This window comes from Sturnus vulgaris, chromosome 9 (genome assembly GCF_052056855.1).
Source record: "Sturnus vulgaris isolate bStuVul1 chromosome 9, bStuVul1.hap1, whole genome shotgun sequence".
Taxonomy (NCBI): Eukaryota; Metazoa; Chordata; class Aves; order Passeriformes; family Sturnidae; genus Sturnus; species Sturnus vulgaris.
Genome location: NC_142251.1, coordinates 3255228 through 3275035, shown reverse-complemented (window position 1 = coordinate 3275035; position 19808 = coordinate 3255228). Strand labels below are relative to the sequence as shown.

The following is a 19808-nucleotide window of genomic DNA, read 5'->3' as shown; positions in this document are numbered from 1 at the left end:
CTCACACAGCAGAAACTTAGCACTGTTCCCCTCCCCTGTTTCCAGTCAATTCCAGGCATGCAGCCCACCTGCAGCCTTCCCCTTCAGCTTCTCTCAGGGAAAGAGAAGAAAGGATATCAGGTCTAGAAAGTCAAATGACTTTCTTGTTTCTGCTGGAAAGGGGAGGTGTGGGAGCCCGTGCCAGCAGCAAGTAGGAGGGCAGCTGGCATGAGGAGGAGGGCTGGGGCTGACCAGGTTCTCCCTAAATGAGACAAGTCTGCATTTAATAAATGGATTGGTTTGTGTCCCACCACGGGTCCTCATTTCTCCACCTCCTTAGGGGTCTGTGAAACAGCCTCAAGTACCCGGAACAGTATCTGAGTCCAAACTCTTGTTTCCAGTGGCACAGAAAATCAGAGGAGGTGGCAGAACCCCCCACCCAGCTGGTCCTGAAGGAGCTGGGCCAGAAGCTGTGTTCACCTGGGAGAAATTTGCTTCCTCTAGGAAGAGGTGAGCTGTACTCCAGGGAAAATTGAAGAGAGGAAAAGATTGCTCTCTGAGAGCAGGAGCTGGAGCTGTGTGTTCCTTGTGCTGTGCTGATTTCCTGCACCAGCCCTCCTCCTGCCCTGGGAGCTGCACCTTCTGCCTGGAGGCCTCAAAGGCTCCTTGTGGTGCAGCTGTTTCCCACTTCAGTGCATTTACTGGTGTTAAACGTTGGTTGCCAATCTTGGGAGTGTTTCATTGTGTAGATGCTGGTTCAAAATAATAAGTTGTTGCTGTTAGTTTCCAAGGCACCCTTTTCCTCGTTAGACTGTTGAGTGCAGCTTAACAACATCGTGTGCTGCTGGAGCTCACCCCACTGCCCCCGGCAACAGCTTGGACACTCTGTGATGCTAGGCAGTAAACAGGGAAGATTTTGCATATTTTAATTCCAAGTGTGCTGTCAGGATAATTTTTTCCATCACTTCTGTAGGAATTGCCTTTGGTTTTACATTGCCAACCTCCTGCATTGGAGGGGCAGAGACACAGGACATGGCCAAAGCCACAGCTTGTTTTGGACATGGCCTTTGTTGGTTTTCACTTTGCAGAACACTTCATAACAAAAATGCTTTGATAAAGATTTATTGATATGTGAGACAGGTGTTAGAGTGACTTTTTTTTGAGAAAGGCATATTAAGGAAATGTCAAATTAATACTTGTAATGTTATAAAACAAAGGCTGGTATTGCTCTCCCACTGTACCCAGCTGCAGCTTCAACAGTAGTGCAGTCTCTAGTGTCCCTCAATTTGCCAAAGGGAACCATGGCCATCCGTTAAAGAATTAGGAAAGGCCCAATCCCCTCATTAATTCACAGTGCCATAGGGCAAGGCTAATAATGCCCTGGTAGCTCCCAGGCTGATCCCTTGATCACATCATCATGGAATACAGAGTGCAAGGTCTACTTGTAAAATAAATGTTTTTGCAATTGCTTTGAAAGAACTAAACCACCCAGCCGCCCCCTGGAGGTGTCAAGGGCTTGTTTTCAGCACCCCTGACAAAGGATTTTCCATGAGGACAGTGCCCAAGGCTTCCCTACCGAAGCACAGCACAGATCTTGAAGGGCAGTGGGGCCACTGCGATGCCTGGCGTGGACCGGAGGCTGAGCGTGGTGCCCGGGGGTGCCTGGAAGGTGAATTTCTGGAGCAGGGAGGTGAAGAAGAGGAAGAGCTCAGCACGGGCCAGCATCTCACCCAGGCAGGCACGCTTCCCTGTGGAGACAGTGACCCACAGCATCCTCAGACTCTGCTTGTGCTGCTGAAATTGCTTCTGTCGGCCCTTAGGACCATGGTCTAGCTGTGTTACCCCATTCCTAGATGGGTTTTTCAACCCAAACCAAGCTTCCCAATAATGGCTTTGGCACTATAGCATGGACTTCGTGAGGACAATTCACACACACGACCTGGACGTGCACATGCTGGGAGAGCTCACCAAAGAGAGCTACCAGGAGATGTCTGGTGCTGGTGTAGGAAGCAGGTGCTAAAAGCAACTTCTCCAGGGAAGCTGCTGGCTGGGGAACCCTGTGGTAACAGTGAGGCTCCTGGTGAGCTCAGCCGTATGGGAGCAGGAGCTCAGAGTGATAGCCTCAAGTGAAGATGCTTCTAAGGGCCCTGGAATTTACATATTTTTTTTTAATTCATCCTCATTTCTCTTCTGAGCATGTGAAAAGAGACAGAAAAGGGCTCCAAGTGTGGTAGTGGTGCTTTGGGGAGGCCATGGGAGCATTTTGAGCAGCACCTCCCAGGGTGCATCTGCCCTCTCCATTGCTATTTTCCTCTCTGTCTCTGCCCCACAGTTGGAAACCCAAGCCCACATGTGCACCATAATTCAGCAAATCTTACCCATAGAAAATGGTGTAAAAGTCTCATTTTTCCAGAACTTCCCATCCTTCAGAAAATGCTCAGGGTTAAAAGTCTCAGGGGTTTTCCATTCATTCTTGTCAAAGAGCAGAGAGGTTAAATTTGCCATTATAACAGTGCCCTAAGAGGAAAAAGAAAAACAAATCACACTTTCTCTGGCACTGACAGCAGGAGGGGCAGTTTTATCTTCCAGTCTCCCCTCCGTGTTCTTCATGGAGAGGAGACTGGAAGAAGAAGGATGAAGAACATCCTTAGTCAAATTCTACTGAAATTATTTGTGCAACACCCCCCTGCAGGTCCAGATTTTCTACTTCTTGTCTGTTCGGAGGTGCAATTACATAACTGCATTTTTCCCTCATCAGCATCATTTTTCTCTGTTGCAACCTTGGGCCAAAGTCCCTGAAAAAGCTGAGTCCTGGGATCTGTGCCTCAAAGGCATGTGTGGGGGTGTGGCACCACTCAGGGCGCTGGAGAACATTAGATGGCAAAAATCCATGTTCAGCAGGAGTGAACTCTGGACAGGCAGGGTCACTGTCTTCACAGGAGGGACCTGGCCTGGCACCATGGCTGGGGAGCTGGGAGTGTTCCTGGAGTCCCAGCATGCCAGAATTTACCTTTGGGATGTAGTAGCCATCCACGTAGGCATCCTCTGCTGCCATTCTTGGCGCGTTGAAAGGGATAACGTTGCCTTTCCTCTGCACTTCATGGATGACAGCATTGGTGTAGTGCAGCTTGTTCCTGTCCTCCAGGGCTGGAGGCCGTGCCTGGCCAATGACTGCATCGATTTCAGCTTGCACCCGGGCTGGGGGGAAGAACAGGAATGAGCTCAGGCAAAAATGGCCCAAGGCACCCTGGGCCACTGTTTACACCTCTTATGTGAGTGTGGGGACATTCCCAACTGGCCTCTCACAAAGCTGTGAGGGATAAAAGCAAGGCACAACACGGACTTCTTGTGAACTGTACCTTGAATTTCTGGATGTATGGCCATAAACAGCAAAGCCCAACGGAGGGTTGAGGACGTGGTCTCAGTTCCAGCAAACATCAGGTCGAGTGTGCAAGCCATGAGGTGTTCCTCCCGGAAGGTGTCACGGTCATGGTCCTTCATGAGAAGGTGTGTTAGTGTCACAGGAACAGTGAGGGTGTCCTGGCACCAAGTTTGGTCCAGACCACCCCAAGGATTTTGCAGAAGCTGCTGACCCCCTGCATCCCCATCCTGCTGATGGGGATATACCTCCTGAATGTCCTGAGCTCATAAAAGGCCACACAGGCAGCTCAGATGGAGAATCTGGGCTAGTTTCTCATCCCTTCTGATTTCTAAGCCCTACTCCAGGAGGGTTTTCTCCCCATTGCTGACCTTGGAGATCTCCAGCAGGTAGCTGTCGATGTAGTCCCGGCTCTCTGAGGGGTTCCAGTCCTCCTTGTGTTTGTTGATCTGCTCTTGCATAAAACTTTTCAATAACCTCCAGTTTTTAAAAATGGTTTGGTGGGCTCCAGGTAAGTACTTCATTACAGATGGGAAATTGTTGTACAGCTTTGAACACAAAAAAAGAAATACAATTTGAATAAAGGACTTTAAATACTCTTCTGACATCAAGACTTTAGCCTGCCATTGCACTTGCTGAATTTCTGGAGCTGGTGGAAACAGCTCAGCTCCAGAATTCTCATTATGGGGTAACTTGTGTGTTACCCACTATTTCAGCAGGCAGGTTGGCAATCAGTGGGCAGGAAAAGTGATTTTGGGTGAGAGAGCAGCATGAGCATGGCACAACCTAAACAGAAGAAGAAAGAAATGATGGGGAGCTCTACCCTGTGCAAAGGAATAGGGAATGACAGGTTTGGTGATGACAGCACTGTGACTTTTGAGGTTGACCCCAGTGAAGAAACTCTGGCCCTGGCTTGTTGGCAGGAGGGCTGTACCTGGCTTGTGATGGCTCCATGAAGGGCAGCTGTTTCATACATCAGCTTCAGCAGTCTTTGGAAATTCTCATCGTGGTATTCAAACCGATTGCCAAAGATGAGGGAGCAGATGACATTTGAAACAGCATTAGTCACTTTAAGCTGCGGGTTGAAAGGATTCCCTGGAGAAGAAAAAGATCAGTTCTCTTCCACTCTTCTCAGAAAAGAAGAAAATACATGTCAGAGGTAAAATAGTCAAGAAATATGAATGAAATGAGTGGCCCCTAATGGGCACTGTCCTATGTCAGTGCTTTCTTGGGGTGCCTGGCTGACCCCATGAGCTGGCTAAGCTTAGCAGGGCAACCCCAATGGTCCCAGTTCAGCCAGCTTATGGATGTTTGTTTACTTTGGAAAGCAAGGCCTGCAGGATGTCATTTGAATTCATTGGAAACATCAGTGTTTATGCACACACGGTATTTCCCAAAGAGAAGCAGGCTGAAGGTGGGCTGTGAATAATGCTGTAGGTGAGGTTTCCCAGCCAGCTGGAAGGCAAAGCACCTGTAGGAAGGAGCAGGGATGCTGGCAGGGTTGTAGCACCCCTTGCAAGGTGGGATACTTTTCAGCATGCAGTGAAATTATAACAGGCCCTAGGAGTTCCTGCCTTCACAGCTGCTGAGGGCACAACACTCACCCTGTTCATCCCTAAACACATCCCCGAGGTACCGGCACTCCTCCTGGATGCGCTCCTCCACGCTCCTCTTCCCCAAGCCGAAGTTCCGGAGTGTGGTCAGGGTGAACCTCCTCTGTGCCTTCCACAGGTGCCCATTGGAGGAGATCAGTCCTGGCAGGAACACCCCCCGTGAGCCAGGGCCAATCCACCACTGAGGGAGAAAAGCTCCAGGGCTCTGCCTTGTCTCCAGCTGTCTCAGACCTCTGCAGGGTCAAGGCTTGGACCTTACAGCTGAGGCATGTTTGAGGGTAACTCACCAATCTTGCTGAAGATCTCCTCATCGAGGGGAATGTCAGGGCGGTCCAAGAACTTGTCCCCTTGGTTTACGAGCACTTCCTTCACCAGCCGCATCCCATTTACTATCACAATCTTCATGCTGCCCATGTTCATGCCAAAGATGTCACCATATTTTTTATTTAGCTGGGAGGGGACATAAATAAAAGGGGTTTTAATTTGCAATGAATGCTCCTGGTGAGACCAGCACAGCCCTGTCAGGGAACATGGATAAAAATAAGGGAAGAATGGGAGGGGAGACACTGAGGGCTTAGTCTTTTTTCTGTCCTCTTTTCCTGAATCAGTGATTGGGAGATGGTGTTAACTGGCCATAAATCAAGTAAACCTCATCAGGTTTGATTTTTCAGTCCTATGTTTTTCCAGTTTTTGTTTCACCCCATTCCAGTTCCCACTAAGACTTGCAGGGTTTGTACATCTGTGACTGCACCTGTGGAATGGTGCTGTGACCTTTGCCCATGGAATCACTCCACACCTGTCACCCTGCTTGTACTCAGGTAAATGTCTGGTTAGGGCAAACCTCCTGACTGCCTTCACCACCTGTGGGGTTTGGGTTATCCCTTTCCCTGCCTGGCCAGGGTTGTATAACTGCAATGCCTCCATCCCTTCCCCATACTGCTCACCATCCACACACCTTCTCCACTGCGACCGTAGGATCTTTGAAGTCTACGAGGTAGAGGTGCCCCAAAAAGGGAAGGCGGAAGGGGGTGGGAGGGAAATTCTTTGGATTTCTGTTCTTCATGTAGTCTGCGATGAGCAGGAAGACGACGAGAAAGATGAGGAATGTCTGGAGGGAGATGCTGTCCCAGAGGAAGTGCAGCATGGCTGGATGGTGAGGCTGTGCAGGGATGTGTCCCACAGCACGTCAGGCAGGTTGAGCTCAGAGGGCACCACTGAAGTCCCCAGGGCTAGGGGGAGATGGGTGATGTGCTGGCACAGCTGTGGGTGTAAACAGGAGAGCAAGGAGTTTTTTGCTGCCTGTTCTCCAGGCTATATTCAGACACCTGCTTTCTCAGCTTTCAGAAAGGATTACATCCCTTCTGGATTAAACTGAAACATTCCCTCTTATCTGATTTAAAATAACATACCATGAGCCAGAACACCCCCAGCTTCCCTTTTCCCCTCCAGCCTCCCCTCAGTACTTTACTAAATCCCCGTGCTCCATGACCTTGTCTAAAGGACAGAATGAGCTCTGTGGGTCGAGATTGAAACCTGGCAGTTTCAGCATGCTGTTCCCACAAGCCTATCTCTCAGGATGACCCTGCTCCCTCCTTCCCCGGTGTCCTCACCGTGCTGCGTCCCAGTTTGTTTCTCAGTGCCAGGGAGTCTCCAGCTGCTCCAAGAGCAAGCTTTCCTTGTTTACAGCAGCTCGCTCCCTGGTACGAGGAGTCCCAGGCCAAGCCCCAGGTCTCAGGGGGCATCTGAGATAAGGTTGCACAAACCTTTCACAAACCATCTGACTCAGTTTCGTGTTTCCGTGGGTGTTTTCTGGGTGACGTGGGCTGAAAGTAAACAGCTGTCCCGGAACTCAGCACTTCCCAAGCACCATCATTTCTGATCTGCACCGGACGAGTGCAGGCAGAGCAGCTGGCACCAGCCATGCCTCGAGCTCTCCAGCCATGCCTTCCCACCTGCCTTGTCCTTTGGGTCATAGCTGCTCCCAGAGCCCCACAGAGCTCACGAAGGTACTGAGAAGCCAATGCAGATGCTCAGCTCTGCAGGCTGGGGCCCTTTGGGTGTAGCTGGCAGCAAGATGTGCTGCATTTTCCCACCCAGGAGCAGCTCTGGGTCAGGGAGGTGTTCATGCGCATGGAGACCACACGGAATTTTGACGTGTATGTTGTGTTTTACTGTGAAAGCAGCAGGGAGCAGCAGCACTTTGCCCTTGCACCACATGGCCGTCATGGCCCTTTGCAGTTATCAGCTGCCTCCTCCTGCTCTGGGGGACGTTTTGGGTTCCTTTTCTCTCTTTTGGTGGCATCAGTTGTGGCTGTTAGGACTGTCCAGTGCTGACGACAAGACACAGAGGTGCAGCAGAGCCACTGGAGTGATGCCATATAAATGTTCTCCACAACTTACACTTGGGAAGCTGGAGAAATCAAATCTCTGCTCTGCTGTGGAATTTAAAGGGGAGAGACCTGTTCTTGAGAATCTCTCTTTTCACCTCTGGTTTTTAAGCACACTTAGGCATGAGCCCCTGGAGATGTACGTGTTTGCCAGCAGTGACATGAGAGGATCCACTTGAAAATCAAACAAGTTCGTGTCTCTTGCCTTTAAGGTATAGCATCATTGCATTTAATTGGAAAAAAAAAAAGAAAAAAAAGAAAAAGAAGATGACTTCAATCATTTATTCTCTCCAGAAGTAGGGGAGGAATCCCCAAAGTAAGGAAGAAACACAGGTTGGAAATGAAAGAGAGAAGAGATCAATATCTATTTGCTAAGCCTGTGCAAATAATACAAGCTGTAGCCACGTACCAGAGGTCAGACCTACAGCAGAATGAATACAAAAATGGAGAGAAACCAGTGCCTAGTCCCGAGTGGTGTTGAAGACTGCATAGGTGAAAAAAAAGTCCCTGGATCTTTTCTGTTTTCTCTTTTACAAAGACAAAAACACAACATGGGAGCCTGTGACTGTGAACCAATAATTAAAAAGGCAATAGGATTAAAGTGATCGGTCGGAAGGACAGCTCAGTGACAGAATCCCCGTGCACCCGGCGCGGCACGGATGTGATGTGCAGAGGACTCTCCCCTGTGGCATAAATCTGCCACTGCACGGGGATTGCTTTGTACAGCAGCAAAGCCGTGACTGCCGGGGACAGAGGAGAAAAACAGTGGAAATGAAACTCGATGTAATCCTCGTTTCCTGTTAACTATTCCTTATCCTACGTGGGTACCCACAGAAAAGTCGCTTACAAAAGGTAAGAAGCAAAACCAAACAAAAAACCAAACAAAAAATAGAAACAAGAGGAAAAAGAATAATCTTTGCTGTGACTATAGTCCAAACTGAAGAACACAGTAGACAACATTTCTAAGCATAAATGCTTGGTCACATAAATGTTAAAATTCTCTACAAGTTGCATATTTAATTAACTCTTATCCAAAGTGACCTGGCACTGGAAGAAGCTGTGTCCATGGTGCAGGGTGCCCTGTTCCCAGGCGCTTCCTCAGTCCCACGCTGTGTCCATGCTCGTCACACACAGACACAAATCTTTGCCAGAAACAGAGGGGAAGTGCTGAACTCGTGACTTCCCACCACAAAGCCACTGTTCCAACACTTCCTTCCTGCGGGCCAGCGCTGAGCCACCGTGGGCACAACCCTTCCAACACTCTGCTGTTCCCTTTCTGTTGTGCTTCAGGTGAACTGCTCCCCAGCAACCCCAGGGGATTATTTTATTGCAGCTTTTCTGATTTGTATTTTACTAGCACAAACCTTTTGCTTTTCTAATATGAAATTGCTGTATCATATTTTTATAGCACTTCCAAACCTGCTGGAAGCACAGCTCCTTGTGCCATCTCACTTGGGTTGGGCTTTGGTAGAAGCTGCTTCTACTCCCCTGTAGCCTCCTAATTAAAATTTCCATATACTCTTTGAGATAAAAAAAAAGCTTGCTGCTGCTGCATAAATCTCTGATTAGATATTTTTTATCCCTGGAAGTATCCAAGGCCAGGCTGGATGGGGCTTGGTGCAACCTGATTTCATGGAAAGTATCCCTGCCATGGCAGAGGGATTGATCTTTAAGGTCCCTTTCAAGTCAAACAATAGTTTGCCCTTTATTCTGTGATTTCCATCACACAGCAGCAATGTGGTGATGCAGAGAGTGTCCACCACCCTCAGCCCAAGCCCACCTGAGGCTCAGGATTGGCTGTGGCCACCTGAAAGTCCAGATTGATGCAGAGTAATGAGTCCAGAGCTTGTGTCCAAGGCCAGCTGCTCCCTCTGAGCAGGGACACCTCAGGAGTCCTTGGATATTTGGGTGCTGCAGCATTAGGGGCTGCTAAGGGAAAGAGAAAGTCAAACCATACTTTTGCAGCTGGCAGACACCTTCCTGGGAATTGCTGACAGTGGAAATGAGGCAATAAGGCTTTTAAATCCATGCATTTTGTCAGGCTCATAGCAGGGAGCAGCAATGAGGTGAAGGGAAGAGCCACGAGGGTTGTGTTTGTCGTGTGCAGGATGTGGCCCTTGTGCCCTTCCCAGGACACCCAGATGCTGGCGGGTGCTGGAGCTCCAGGGCCCAAAATCCTTTCAGCCCAAAATAATTTCAGCCCAAAATCTCGGGACAAGGGGATGTCCCGGTTGTGAGGCTGCAGTGGGGTCGGGACAAGGGGATGTCCCGGTTGTGAGGCTGCAGTGGGGTCGGGACAAGGGGATGTCCCGGTTTGTGAGGCTGCAGTGGGGTCAGTGTGGTCAGGAGAAGGGGATGCCCCGGTTTGTGAGGCTGCAGTGGGGTCAGGAGAAGGGGATGCCCCGGTTGTGAGGCTGCAGTGGGGTCAGGAGAAGGGGATGCCCCGGTTTGTGAGGCTGCAGTGTGGTCAGGAGAAGGGGATGTCCCGGTTTGTGAGGCTGCAGTGGGGTCAGGAGAAGGGGATGCCCCGGTTTGTGAGGCTGCAGTGGGGTCAGGAGAAGGGGATGTCCCGGTTTGTGAGGCTGCAGTGGGGTCAGGAGAAGGGGATGCCCCGGTTTGTGAGGCTGCAGTGGGGTCAGGAGAAGGGGATGTCCCGGTTTGTGAGGCTGCAGTGGGGTCAGTGTGGTCGGGAGAAGGGGATGTCCCGGTTTGTGAGGCTGCAGCGGCTCTGGGCAGCCCCAGGCCCGCTCAGGCGCGGCCCACGGCGCAGAGCCGGAAGGGTTTGGGGCAGCGCGTCAGGCTCAGCGTGAAGGAGAAGGACAGCGCGGCCGCCGCCGGGGCCTGGAAGGTGAACTTCTGCAGCAGGGCTACGAAGAAAATGAAGAGCTCGGTCCTGGCGAGCTGCTCCCCGGGACAAGCCCTCTTGCCTGGAAAAGGAGCACAGATAACCCGAAGGAGCGCCGGGAGTGCTCCAGCACCTCCGCGGCTCCTGCGGCCCGCGCCGCCGTGCACAGGCAGCTTTTCTTCCTGGAAAGGTTAGGTGGCAATGTTCACCCACACAATCTGCTCAAACCTTCCCCACAAGTTTCCTGCCGAGCAAACTGCGCCTGTTCCGAGAGGCAAGGACGGAAACAGTCTGAACAACCCAGTTATGCAACATGTGCAAAAAGAAAAAGCCTTTTTTTTTTTTTTTTTTTTTTTTTAAATCCTGCAGTAACAAATTGATTTCCTTCCCGCTCCGAGCAGCCTCTATTAACCGTGACTGGGATTTCACTGCGGGGATGGGCTGGAAGCTGGACAGGAGCGGTACCCCCTACTCTGTAAGCAGTGTCTTGGGGAAGAAATAAAAGCTTTGCAAAAAGAAAAGCCACCTCCCCATCCATCATCCTACCTGCAGAGAAGGGCAGAAAAGCCTCCCGCCTCCTGTACTGGCCGTTTTCCAGGAAATGTTCGGGATTAAAGGTGTCTGGAGTCTCCCACACGTTTTTGTCGAACATGATGGAGGTCAGGCTGGTCATCAGGGTGGTGCCCTGCGAGAGGTGGAGAAAAGGGGCGAGTACGCGGCGTGTTCTCAGACTGGGCTATTGTTCGCTCCGTGAACTACACCGTTTTAAGGGCAAAACAGTTTTTTTTTTTCCCCCCCAAACTACGTAATTAAATGAAGGTGAAAGCCTGCAGGATTGTTCACTTGTGTGTGCCTTTACATATCACCGAGTGTTGATCTGCACCCTGAGCTGCAGTAGCAGGTGATGCTAATGCAAACCAACTTTAAATTGGTTGCACTGCATTCCCATAGGAACTTGAAGCAATTTAATCAAGTAATTTTCAATCGATTTGTTTAGATGTGCTTTTTTAGAAAATAATAAAAGTGACCTGGTTTAGCTCCACATTCTCCATCAGCAACAGAAATATTCTAATCAATGTGGAGGAAAATGCCTGGATTATTAAAATTTGCCTCATTGCAACCAGTCATATAGAGGGAAGAGACCAGTTATATATAAATCCCATATTTGCTTTTGTAATTGCAGAACAGTGTCTGTGAAACAATACTCATTACCTGCCTTTCATCAAGTGCTACTTTTAATAGAGGATTATTATTATTGTGTGGAATTAACAAGCCAAAACTGTTTGCTTTCCTGTTTCCCAGCCCTCTATTTCTGTAATGTGTTGAGGGAGTCTTTTACAAAATGTAAAGCATAAACCCTTTAAAATTGGAAATTACAGAACACCGTAAGGCTCGCACAATTCTCCTCTGTAAGGAGGAGAACACAGCGCCACAGAATCCATCAAGAGGGCTTGTATATTCTATATAATTGTGATATTTCTATGAGATCCTGTTGGTTGGCTCCCCTCCAGGTGAGATTCGGGGCTTGGGCCATGAAGACTCTACTGTGGTGGGAAGAAGGATGGTGGGATGAAGGATGGTGGGAAGAAGGATCGTGGGATGAAGGCCGGTGGGATGAAGGCTGGTAGGATGAAGGATGGGGGATGAAGGATGGTGGGATGAAGGCCAGTGGGATGAAGGCTGGTAGGATGAAGGATGGGGGATGAAGGATGGTGGGATGAAGAATGGTGGGAAGAAGGATGGTGGGATGAAGGATGGTGGGATGAAGGATGGTGGGATGAAAGCCAGTGGTGCCACGCACTTTGGGCAGGTGGAAGCCGGCCAGGGTGGTGTCGCTGGTGGCCATGCGGGGCACGCCCAGGGGCACCACGTTGCCCATGCGCAGCACCTCGCTCAGCACGGCGCTCGTGTACGGCATCTTCTCCTTGTCAGCCATCGAGGGCTGCCGGCACTGCCCGACCACGGCATCGATCTCCTGCTGCACTTTCTCTGTGGGGGAGTAAAACAAAATACAAAATATGCCTCTTCATAGAGTTCTTGGGTTTGGAGAAGCCTTCTAAAATGAATAAGTCCAACCATTAAACCTGCACCGCCAGGCCACCACCAAACCATGTCCCCAAGTGCCACATTCACACTCCTTTTGAACACTTCAGGGTGATTGCACCACTCCCCTGGGCAGCCTGTTCCAGGGCTGGACAACCTTTTCAATGACGAAATTTTCCCTAATATCCAACCTAAATCTTTCGTGGCACAACCTGAGGCCATTTCCCCTTGTCCTACCACTTGTTCCTTGGGAGGAGACCGATCCCCACCTGGTTGCACCCTCCTTTCAGGGAGTTGTAGAGCATGAGAAGGTCCCTCCCCCCTGAGCCTCCTTTTTCATGGGCTAAACACTGCCAGTTCCCTCAACAGCTTCTCCTAAGACTTGTCTTCAGAAGATTCCCAAGAGGATACCTGGTGCACAGGCATATCCAAGATGTGGCAGAGCTGGGACAACTCTGTTCCTTGGGTTGCCCTTACGTAATTTTGGGTTAAACAAAGGACCCCTCAGTGGCCCTACCCTGAATGTGGGGGTATGCAGCCATGTAGAGCAGAGCCCAGCGGATGGCGGTCGCCGTTGTCTCAGTCCCAGTTAAGAACAAGTCCAAGGTGGAGCACAGCAGGTTTTCCTCATGGAAATAGCAGGTGGTGTCACCCTTAAACTTGGAGGAAAAACATGGCAGTGAAAACTCTTACTCTGGAGAGGATGCTTTTAAAACCCAATCCAAAATCACCTGTGTGTAACTGAAGTCCTGCCGCTCCTTTATTATCTACTCCTGGACTTGGAAATTTCCAGCCTTTACTTTCACTGGATTTCAAGCCCTACGGACTGTTTTGAAAGACACCCTGGTTGCTGTAGAGAGTCTCTTGAAAGCAGGTAGTATTTTTAAATGTCAAGTTTCACAATAGCAAACACAGGCCTGCGAGTGCTCATAGAAACATGAACATGTTCCCTGAGAGTCCTCCTACGCCGTGTGACAGAACGAAAAAGGGAAGAAGACAAAGTGTAAATCCTTTCAAATGGGGAAAAAAAGAAAAACTGTCTGTTTTCAAAGTGATCAGGCTGCTGCTGCTGCTAAAGTTTGATGTGGCAGAGGTAGGGAGGGGAAGGCAACGTGTGAGGCAGGAGCTCCCCTGACAAAACAGCCCTGAATCTTCTCTTCTCATTCTATGAGTTAATCTTTAGGTGGTTTTAGTTATTTCCCTCCTACCTTTTCTATTTCCTTCAGGTAACAGTCAATATAATCTCCTGCCTCGGACTGGTCCAAATCCTCCTTGTGCTTTGCAATCACACCTTTCACAAAATATTGAAGTTTCTCCCAGTGCCTGAAGATTTTCCTGAAGGGTCCTGGCAACCATCTCATGATCAAAGGAAAAGCATTATAAAGCTGGTAAGAAATCAAACAGAGCAAAGAGCATTTCTCGAGTTAGAAAAGAGTAGGTATCATAGTTGAGAGGATCTAATTAATTGATTAACTCTGCTTGCTACCATGAAAAAAAATCATCCTTGCTATAACAGTCCAGTTAGTACAAATTTACTTACACAGGTGTAAACAAGTGCAAACAAGATAAGAATTGGACAGATATTTTCTGCTGATAAAGTTCTCAAATGGCCAAAGCTGCCCCCACAGGTGGGGTGGATGTAGATATGTGTGTCCCCATGGAGGGGACAGAGATCAGACCCATGGTGTGTGGCCACGCAGAAGATACATCACCAAATCCACCTATTTTGTTTTTAAACCTGAAATCTCAATTATTTTCCTAAATAGAAGTTATTAAGGAAACTGGTTGGGATATGGGTGTGGGAAAAGATAGGAATTTTCAGTGTTACTAATTCTTCTTTTTGTAGAAACAGATTCTTTTAATTTAATTGTTCTTTGGTTATGTCAGGCATAAGACTGGTTTCACAATCCTATAGTGGCTTTTTTTCCCCATGTGTCCCAATAATTTTAGCTTATTTCCTTGCTTTCCTGATAGACTTTGAGTATAAATCAAATCTAATGTGAAAATTCTCATGGTCATTTTCCTTTAAACATGGCTCTTTTTTTCTACAGGAAAAGCCAGATTATATCAGTGCCTTAGAAACCTCAGTTTCTGAACTGTTACATGCAGCTGAAGTTGGAAAAGCATCCAAGTGGCTTTACCTGGCCCCAGAAACTTCCGATGAGCAGCAGTGTTTCAGCCAGGGAATGCAGCAATTCCTGGAAACGGTTGTCATGGTAGTCAAAGCGGTTCCCAAAAGTTATGGAACAGATGATGTTTGAAACAGCACTGTTAATTTTGTAATGGGGGTCAAAGGGTTGTCCTGGAGGAGAGAAAAGCAAAGGAAACTGCCTGAGGGGAGGTTGTGGCTGGGTCGGGGTTGGTCTTTTCTCCCAAGGAACAAGAGACAGGACAAGAAGAAACAGCCACAAGTTGTGCCAGAGGAGATTTTGATTGGAAATGGGAAAATGTCTTCATTTGAAAGGATGGCAGGCTTTGGAAGGGGCTGCCCAGAGCAGTGGTGAAGTCACCATTCCTAGAAGTGTTTGAAAGGCATGTGGATGTGGTACTTGGGGCCGTGGTTTAGGGGTGAACATGGCAATGATGGGTTAATGTTTGGATTCAATGGATCAAAGGATCTTTTCCAACATTAGTCTCTCCATGATTCTATGATTCTAAAGACAGCTTTCATTCTTTTTTCCTGTTCAGTCTCAGTCAAAACCATGTTCTCTACCAGATCCACAGCTGTGAATCAAGGGGAGACCTCACCTACTTCTCACCCGTGGTGGTGCACAGGTTTCACCCCATGTCCTGGGGTACCCACCACCCCCATCACCTCCAGTGCCCCGCTGGACTCTGGGCACTATGGGCCAGGACATCCCATCCTGTGTCCAGCCCAGGCTGCTGGCAGGCAGTGACATTAGCACTCACTGAGCTGCCCAAGCAGGGTCTGAAGCATTTTCCAGGGAAATAACCAGCAGCATGCCATGCTATGGCTGTCAACTTTGCCTACTCCAGCATGTGTTTGGTGCCAATTTTATATGCCAGGAGAGGGTCCCTCAAAACTTTGCCCAGGGCAGGGAGCCCTGGACAGCCACACTGCAAAAATACCATTGCCTTGGGCTTTAGTTGTCCACCATGAATAAATCAAGGGAGCTGGATGAGAGAGAGAGGGGAGAGGGTTGCAGATCTCTGTGCCCACCTGTAAATCCCACCAATAGCTCATGTGGCCCATAAAGCACATTTATAAAGTGAAGTGTGATGTGATGCTTATCACGTCTGTGCTCCCTGAGAGAGGTACTGAGCAGAGACCTTCATGTCCTCAGGCACATTTCAGCAGCCTGGAGAGCCACTTGCTGTGACAAGAGACTGATCTCAGTGACAAGCCCAGTCCAGCCCTTAGCTGCTGTTGAGCATCACTTTGAAATGCAATGCAGCACTGCTGATCTCTCCACTCTTCAAGAAAGTAATTAAACCAGGCTGGTGCTCAGATATTAGAGTGATGGACATGATCACTGTTTGTCATTACTAATGGGAAGAAAGGCCCAAACCAGCAGCTTAATTAGTTTATTGATTAGGACTATAGAAGACTATAATCAATTGGCAACATGGAGTATTTGGCCTGTTCAGTGCAACAGCAATTAAAATGGAGCAAGTTTAGTATATAATTTCACAATTCCTTTTTAGATCTTTCTTGTTTACTATATATAGCTCCATAGAATTAGCTCAACCCCATCTGCTTCTATTTAAAGCTGAAGTGCAACATCACCCATGTACCAACATACAAATTATTCTTACTAATATCCCTCTGGCAGTTTTTAAAAGCTGGACCATAAAAGAGCAATGCACACACTTCATCTGTGTGTGATACAAAAGGAAAGCCTGACTAAACAAGTTTTAAAATACTTTGCAAAACCAAGGACAAGCAGAGGTTAACAAAGCCTCTGAGTGGAAGTGCCTGATAGCAGGAGAGCTGCGTTTATTCCTTCACAGAATGCACGAGACACTTCCTTAGCCATATAAACACTCACGTTTTAATAACCACCTAGAATATATTTGCTTAATATTAATAAGGAACAACTAAAATAGGAGGCCTGAGGTCTAAAGTAAGTGCTAAAAGGCACAGTCTGGAAGTATAAGATAGAGATTTGAGCTATTGAAGAAATGTTTTGCACATTTGGAGCTGTGCTGGGATAAGAGTTTTACTTCTCATCATTCATTTAGCTGGAAGCTCTGAGCACAGTGCTGTGCATTAACCCCCACCTTTCTCCTCCTCAATCGTCTCCACGAGGTACCGACTCTCCTCTTGCACTTTTTCCTCAAAATTTACAGCAAGGCTTTTCAGTGTTGCTAAAGCAAACTTTCTCTGCTGCCTCCATATGTGCCCGTTGGATGATATGAGTCCTGTAGGTGGAAAAAACAGGTGAGCAATCCTCTCTCTGGGTCATTGGTGAGTGTTAGGCTTCCAAAACAGCCATTCATCATGGACAGAAACCCCAAAACAAGGCAAGCAAAGCTCGTGGATGTGGAAAAGGCTATGGCTTTGCCTGGGAATTAAAATTCAAGAGTAATTGGCTTATGCTAAAGATCTAGCTTTATGGATTTGCTTTAATCTGCTACTTTGTCACTTTGCGTGGGAAAAAAAGGTGTAAGCCAAAATACTCTGAGTACTATCACACTGTTGGCAGAGCTGCAGGCAGGAGCACCCCGTCTCTGGAGCTGTGTGCAACCCAGGCAGGAAAAGTAAAGGAGAAAAGAAAACCAAGGGGAAGTGCTGCAAGTGTATCGATCTTCGGGCAGCTTGCATTTATTTCTTCTCTTTCATTAAAATCTGGTTTTGAGCCCATCCTCATTCCTGTCTCACAGAGATTGAAACATACCCTGTGAGATTATTAGTCTGAACTCAATTCCTGCCTTCCCCTGTGCAAGCTTTTACAGGTGCAGTTCACAAGGGCTAAATTCAACCTGTTTCTTTCCCTCTAACGGTTATCATTCCAAAGAGATGAAAGTTTTGTCCCAAAATCCTGGTAGCTGTGCTTACCAAAGCCTCTAAATATTTCTTGGAGGAGTGGAATATTTGGCCGATCAGCAAATATTTCAGCCTGGTGGACAAGAGCTTCTCTCACCATCTGGTACCCGTTGACCACCACGAATGTCAGACTTCCAAACTGCACACTGAAGATGTTCCCGTACTGACCCGTGAGCTGAAAGAGAGTCCATTGTCCTCTGAGAACAAGAAGATGGGGATTTTCAAAACTCATCAGGCCAAGATCTTGAACAGGGAAATCTGACTTTGAATTTAACCCTACTTGAAGCAAAGGGACTTTAGAGAAACCCAAACCCAAGTGTGCAGGTTACATCTAATCTAAGCTACTCCATGAAGGCTGGAAAAGGCATAAAAAGGGCTGGAGAGCTTTAGTGTGGGAGAGATGGTTTGCTTATATTTGTTATCTGGTGTGACCTGTGCCAGGTGTTTACATCAGTTTGGCTTGTAACAAGGATATAACTTGCTTTGTAACTGATGGGCATCTGCTCTGTCCCTTTCTGTCCCATCATCTGGGTCACCACACTCAGGGTCTTCCTGCTGAGGGCAAAGCATGACAAATTATCCCTTTCATCAACTTTGTGTCTAGAGTAGTGTGGTTTCTTCTCCAGCTCTCCCATTTAGACAGGAGCTTTAACTGCTTATTGCTAGAAATGTCCTTCTAATTTTAAGCCTGACTGCATTTATGGCCAAATTGCAGCCATTTTCCTTGCATGGACTTTGCTGGCATTGGTGTCTCCTCTGAGATGTATAAGAGTAAAGTGGGGATCATATCTTCTCTCTGTCAAAGAGCTCATCCTCTTCTTAGAATGAATCTACATGAAAGGACACACAGAGTCACCCCAAACTGCTGTGGTGACTTGTGAAACCAGCCTGGGACCAAATGGGTGTCTTAGTCATTGTGTGCTTGTAAATAAATGGGATTAATTTTCTTAATAACTGTGTGTATTGACAAAATATCCTGAACTCGCTGCCTCAGTCTTCCCTGAGGATTCCCTCAGGAACTACCTGTGCTCCTGGCCAGAGAACACTTAGTGTAGACAGGCTGGTGTCAGCCTGCTAAGCAAAAGCAAGAGGCAGATAGTCACCAGAAAGGATTTTTGCAGCCAGCATGTCAGAACTTCTTCCACCTTTTCAGAGAGGAATACTCAGCATGTACAAAATCTCTCTCTTTTTGTCTCTGGTGGGAGCCAAAGCTGTGGAAACCTTTTCAGAGAGATCACTGCCTCTTTCTGCAGCACAGAAGGAGCCACAGGATATAACTGAGGATTTTAAATATTTCTTTCAGATGTGATGGGGTGCGTTGTTGGCCTCTGAGCAAAGACAATGACAAGGACAATTTCCAGAGGTGATCTCCAAACAGTTCAGCTGTCACATAGCACTTTTCACCTGTCCCCCATCCTGGTCCAGCCCTTCCAAGCCCTTTCTGGGGTCCATAAGGAAATAGTCACAGTCAGACGGGAAGAAAAAGGAGGAACATGTAGGTCTTCCTCCATCATGGATTTCTTTCCCATTGGACCATCCTACTCCCCTGGAAGAGAAGGTGATAGTGAGAGATAAAACCAAGAAGGGTCATCTAGCTAATGTGGTTATTATATACCCAGTTCTGCAGAGACTGCCTTTGCTGCTTCAGTGTGGTGATAAGTCATGGAAGGGTAAGATATTGTTAGTAGGGAAAATGTCCACAGAGCTCTTACCTTCTGCAGTGCAAGATGGAGGGGCTGCTTAAAGTCCACAAAGGTTCCCACGAGAGGAAAGAGCTGTGGCCCTGGAGGGAAATTCCTGGGTCGTCTCTTTTTCACAAGGTCAATAATCAAAAGAGACATGACCAGAACCACCAAGAGCATCCGACCATTCAGCTTTTTCAAGAGAGACACCAAATCAGGCCAAAACTGAAGCTCCATCTTGGCTGATGAACTTGCAGGTTTTCATCCCAGGAACAGACTTGATTCTGGTGTTATATTTGCTAAAAGAGGAGTAAGCAAGGACTGGAGAAGAAACAAAAAACTAAAGTGCTGATAGCTGACTGGGGACAGGAGCTGCTTTTCCATAAACAGCTGCTGCCACACCACCTGCTGAATAACTAACTTTAAACACCAGGATCTCAAAAAACAACCCCAAAACCTCACATTTGGCCAAACAAAAGCAATATTGCAAACCTTGAGCTTTGCATCTCTGTTAACTCCCTGATTTTCTTATGGAAGAGCATTCCTCCCTTTTGCCCGGAACAAGGGGCTCCTTTATAGAGACACCCCGCTGGGATTATTAGCAAACATTTGAGGTGAGGTGAAAGCAGCTTATGGGGCTGATCACATGTGGTGGGCGTCGTGTCGTTCCAGGGATGGTGAGGCATCTGAGGTGATGGACACCACACAAGTGGCTGAGGGGCTGATCCTGTTAAGTGCTAAGCACCATCTGCAAAGGGCTGGGTGCCTTCAGCACCCACCAAAGCCTTCCTGGCTTTACTGGAGCCGTCAGGGGAGGTTCAGACAAGGGAAGAGCTGCGGGGGCCCAGGGCTCTCCCAGCTACACAAATGAG

General features: G+C 48.0%; 2 protein-coding genes and 1 long non-coding RNA gene across 5 annotated transcripts; 1 reads left to right on the top strand and 2 right to left on the bottom strand.

Moving 5' to 3' along the window:
* Positions 1–1085: 1085 nt before the first annotated feature.
* CYP2J2 (cytochrome P450 family 2 subfamily J member 2) lies at positions 1086–8534 on the bottom strand. 2 transcript variants are annotated; one of them, XM_088169645.1, is made up of 10 exons: positions 8400–8534; positions 5927–6231; positions 5259–5421; positions 4963–5112; positions 4293–4453; positions 3730–3906; positions 3339–3474; positions 2990–3177; positions 2358–2496; positions 1086–1727 (listed from the first exon to the last, which is right to left on the bottom strand). In XM_088169645.1, exons 2-10 carry the CDS (start codon positions 6113–6115, stop codon positions 1552–1554), a joined length of 1479 nt encoding a protein of 492 aa, XP_088025771.1. In that variant the 5' UTR covers positions 6116–6231; positions 8400–8534; the 3' UTR covers positions 1086–1551. The 2 variants fall into 2 exon arrangements, with proteins under 2 accessions (XP_088025771.1, XP_014726033.2); XM_014870547.2 differs by lacking the exon at positions 8400–8534 and adding an exon at positions 6582–8072.
* On the top strand, positions 8088–18208 carry LOC148222775 (uncharacterized). 2 transcript variants are annotated; one of them, XR_015805321.1, is made up of 3 exons: positions 8088–8210; positions 13473–13634; positions 14298–18208. It is a non-coding gene; the product is annotated as an uncharacterized LOC148222775 (long non-coding RNA). The 2 variants fall into 2 exon arrangements; XR_015805320.1 differs by lacking the exon at positions 8088–8210 and adding an exon at positions 8550–8648.
* Positions 9727–19192, bottom strand: LOC106849804 (cytochrome P450 2J2-like). Its single transcript, XM_014870671.2, has 9 exons — positions 18967–19192; positions 17267–17429; positions 16489–16629; positions 14388–14548; positions 13455–13631; positions 12764–12905; positions 12005–12192; positions 10750–10888; positions 9727–10285 (listed from the first exon to the last, which is right to left on the bottom strand). The coding sequence occupies exons 1-9, from the start codon at positions 19171–19173 to the stop codon at positions 10107–10109; spliced, it is 1497 nt and encodes a 498-aa protein (XP_014726157.2). The 5' UTR covers positions 19174–19192; the 3' UTR covers positions 9727–10106.
* Positions 19193–19808: the final 616 nt, after the last annotated feature.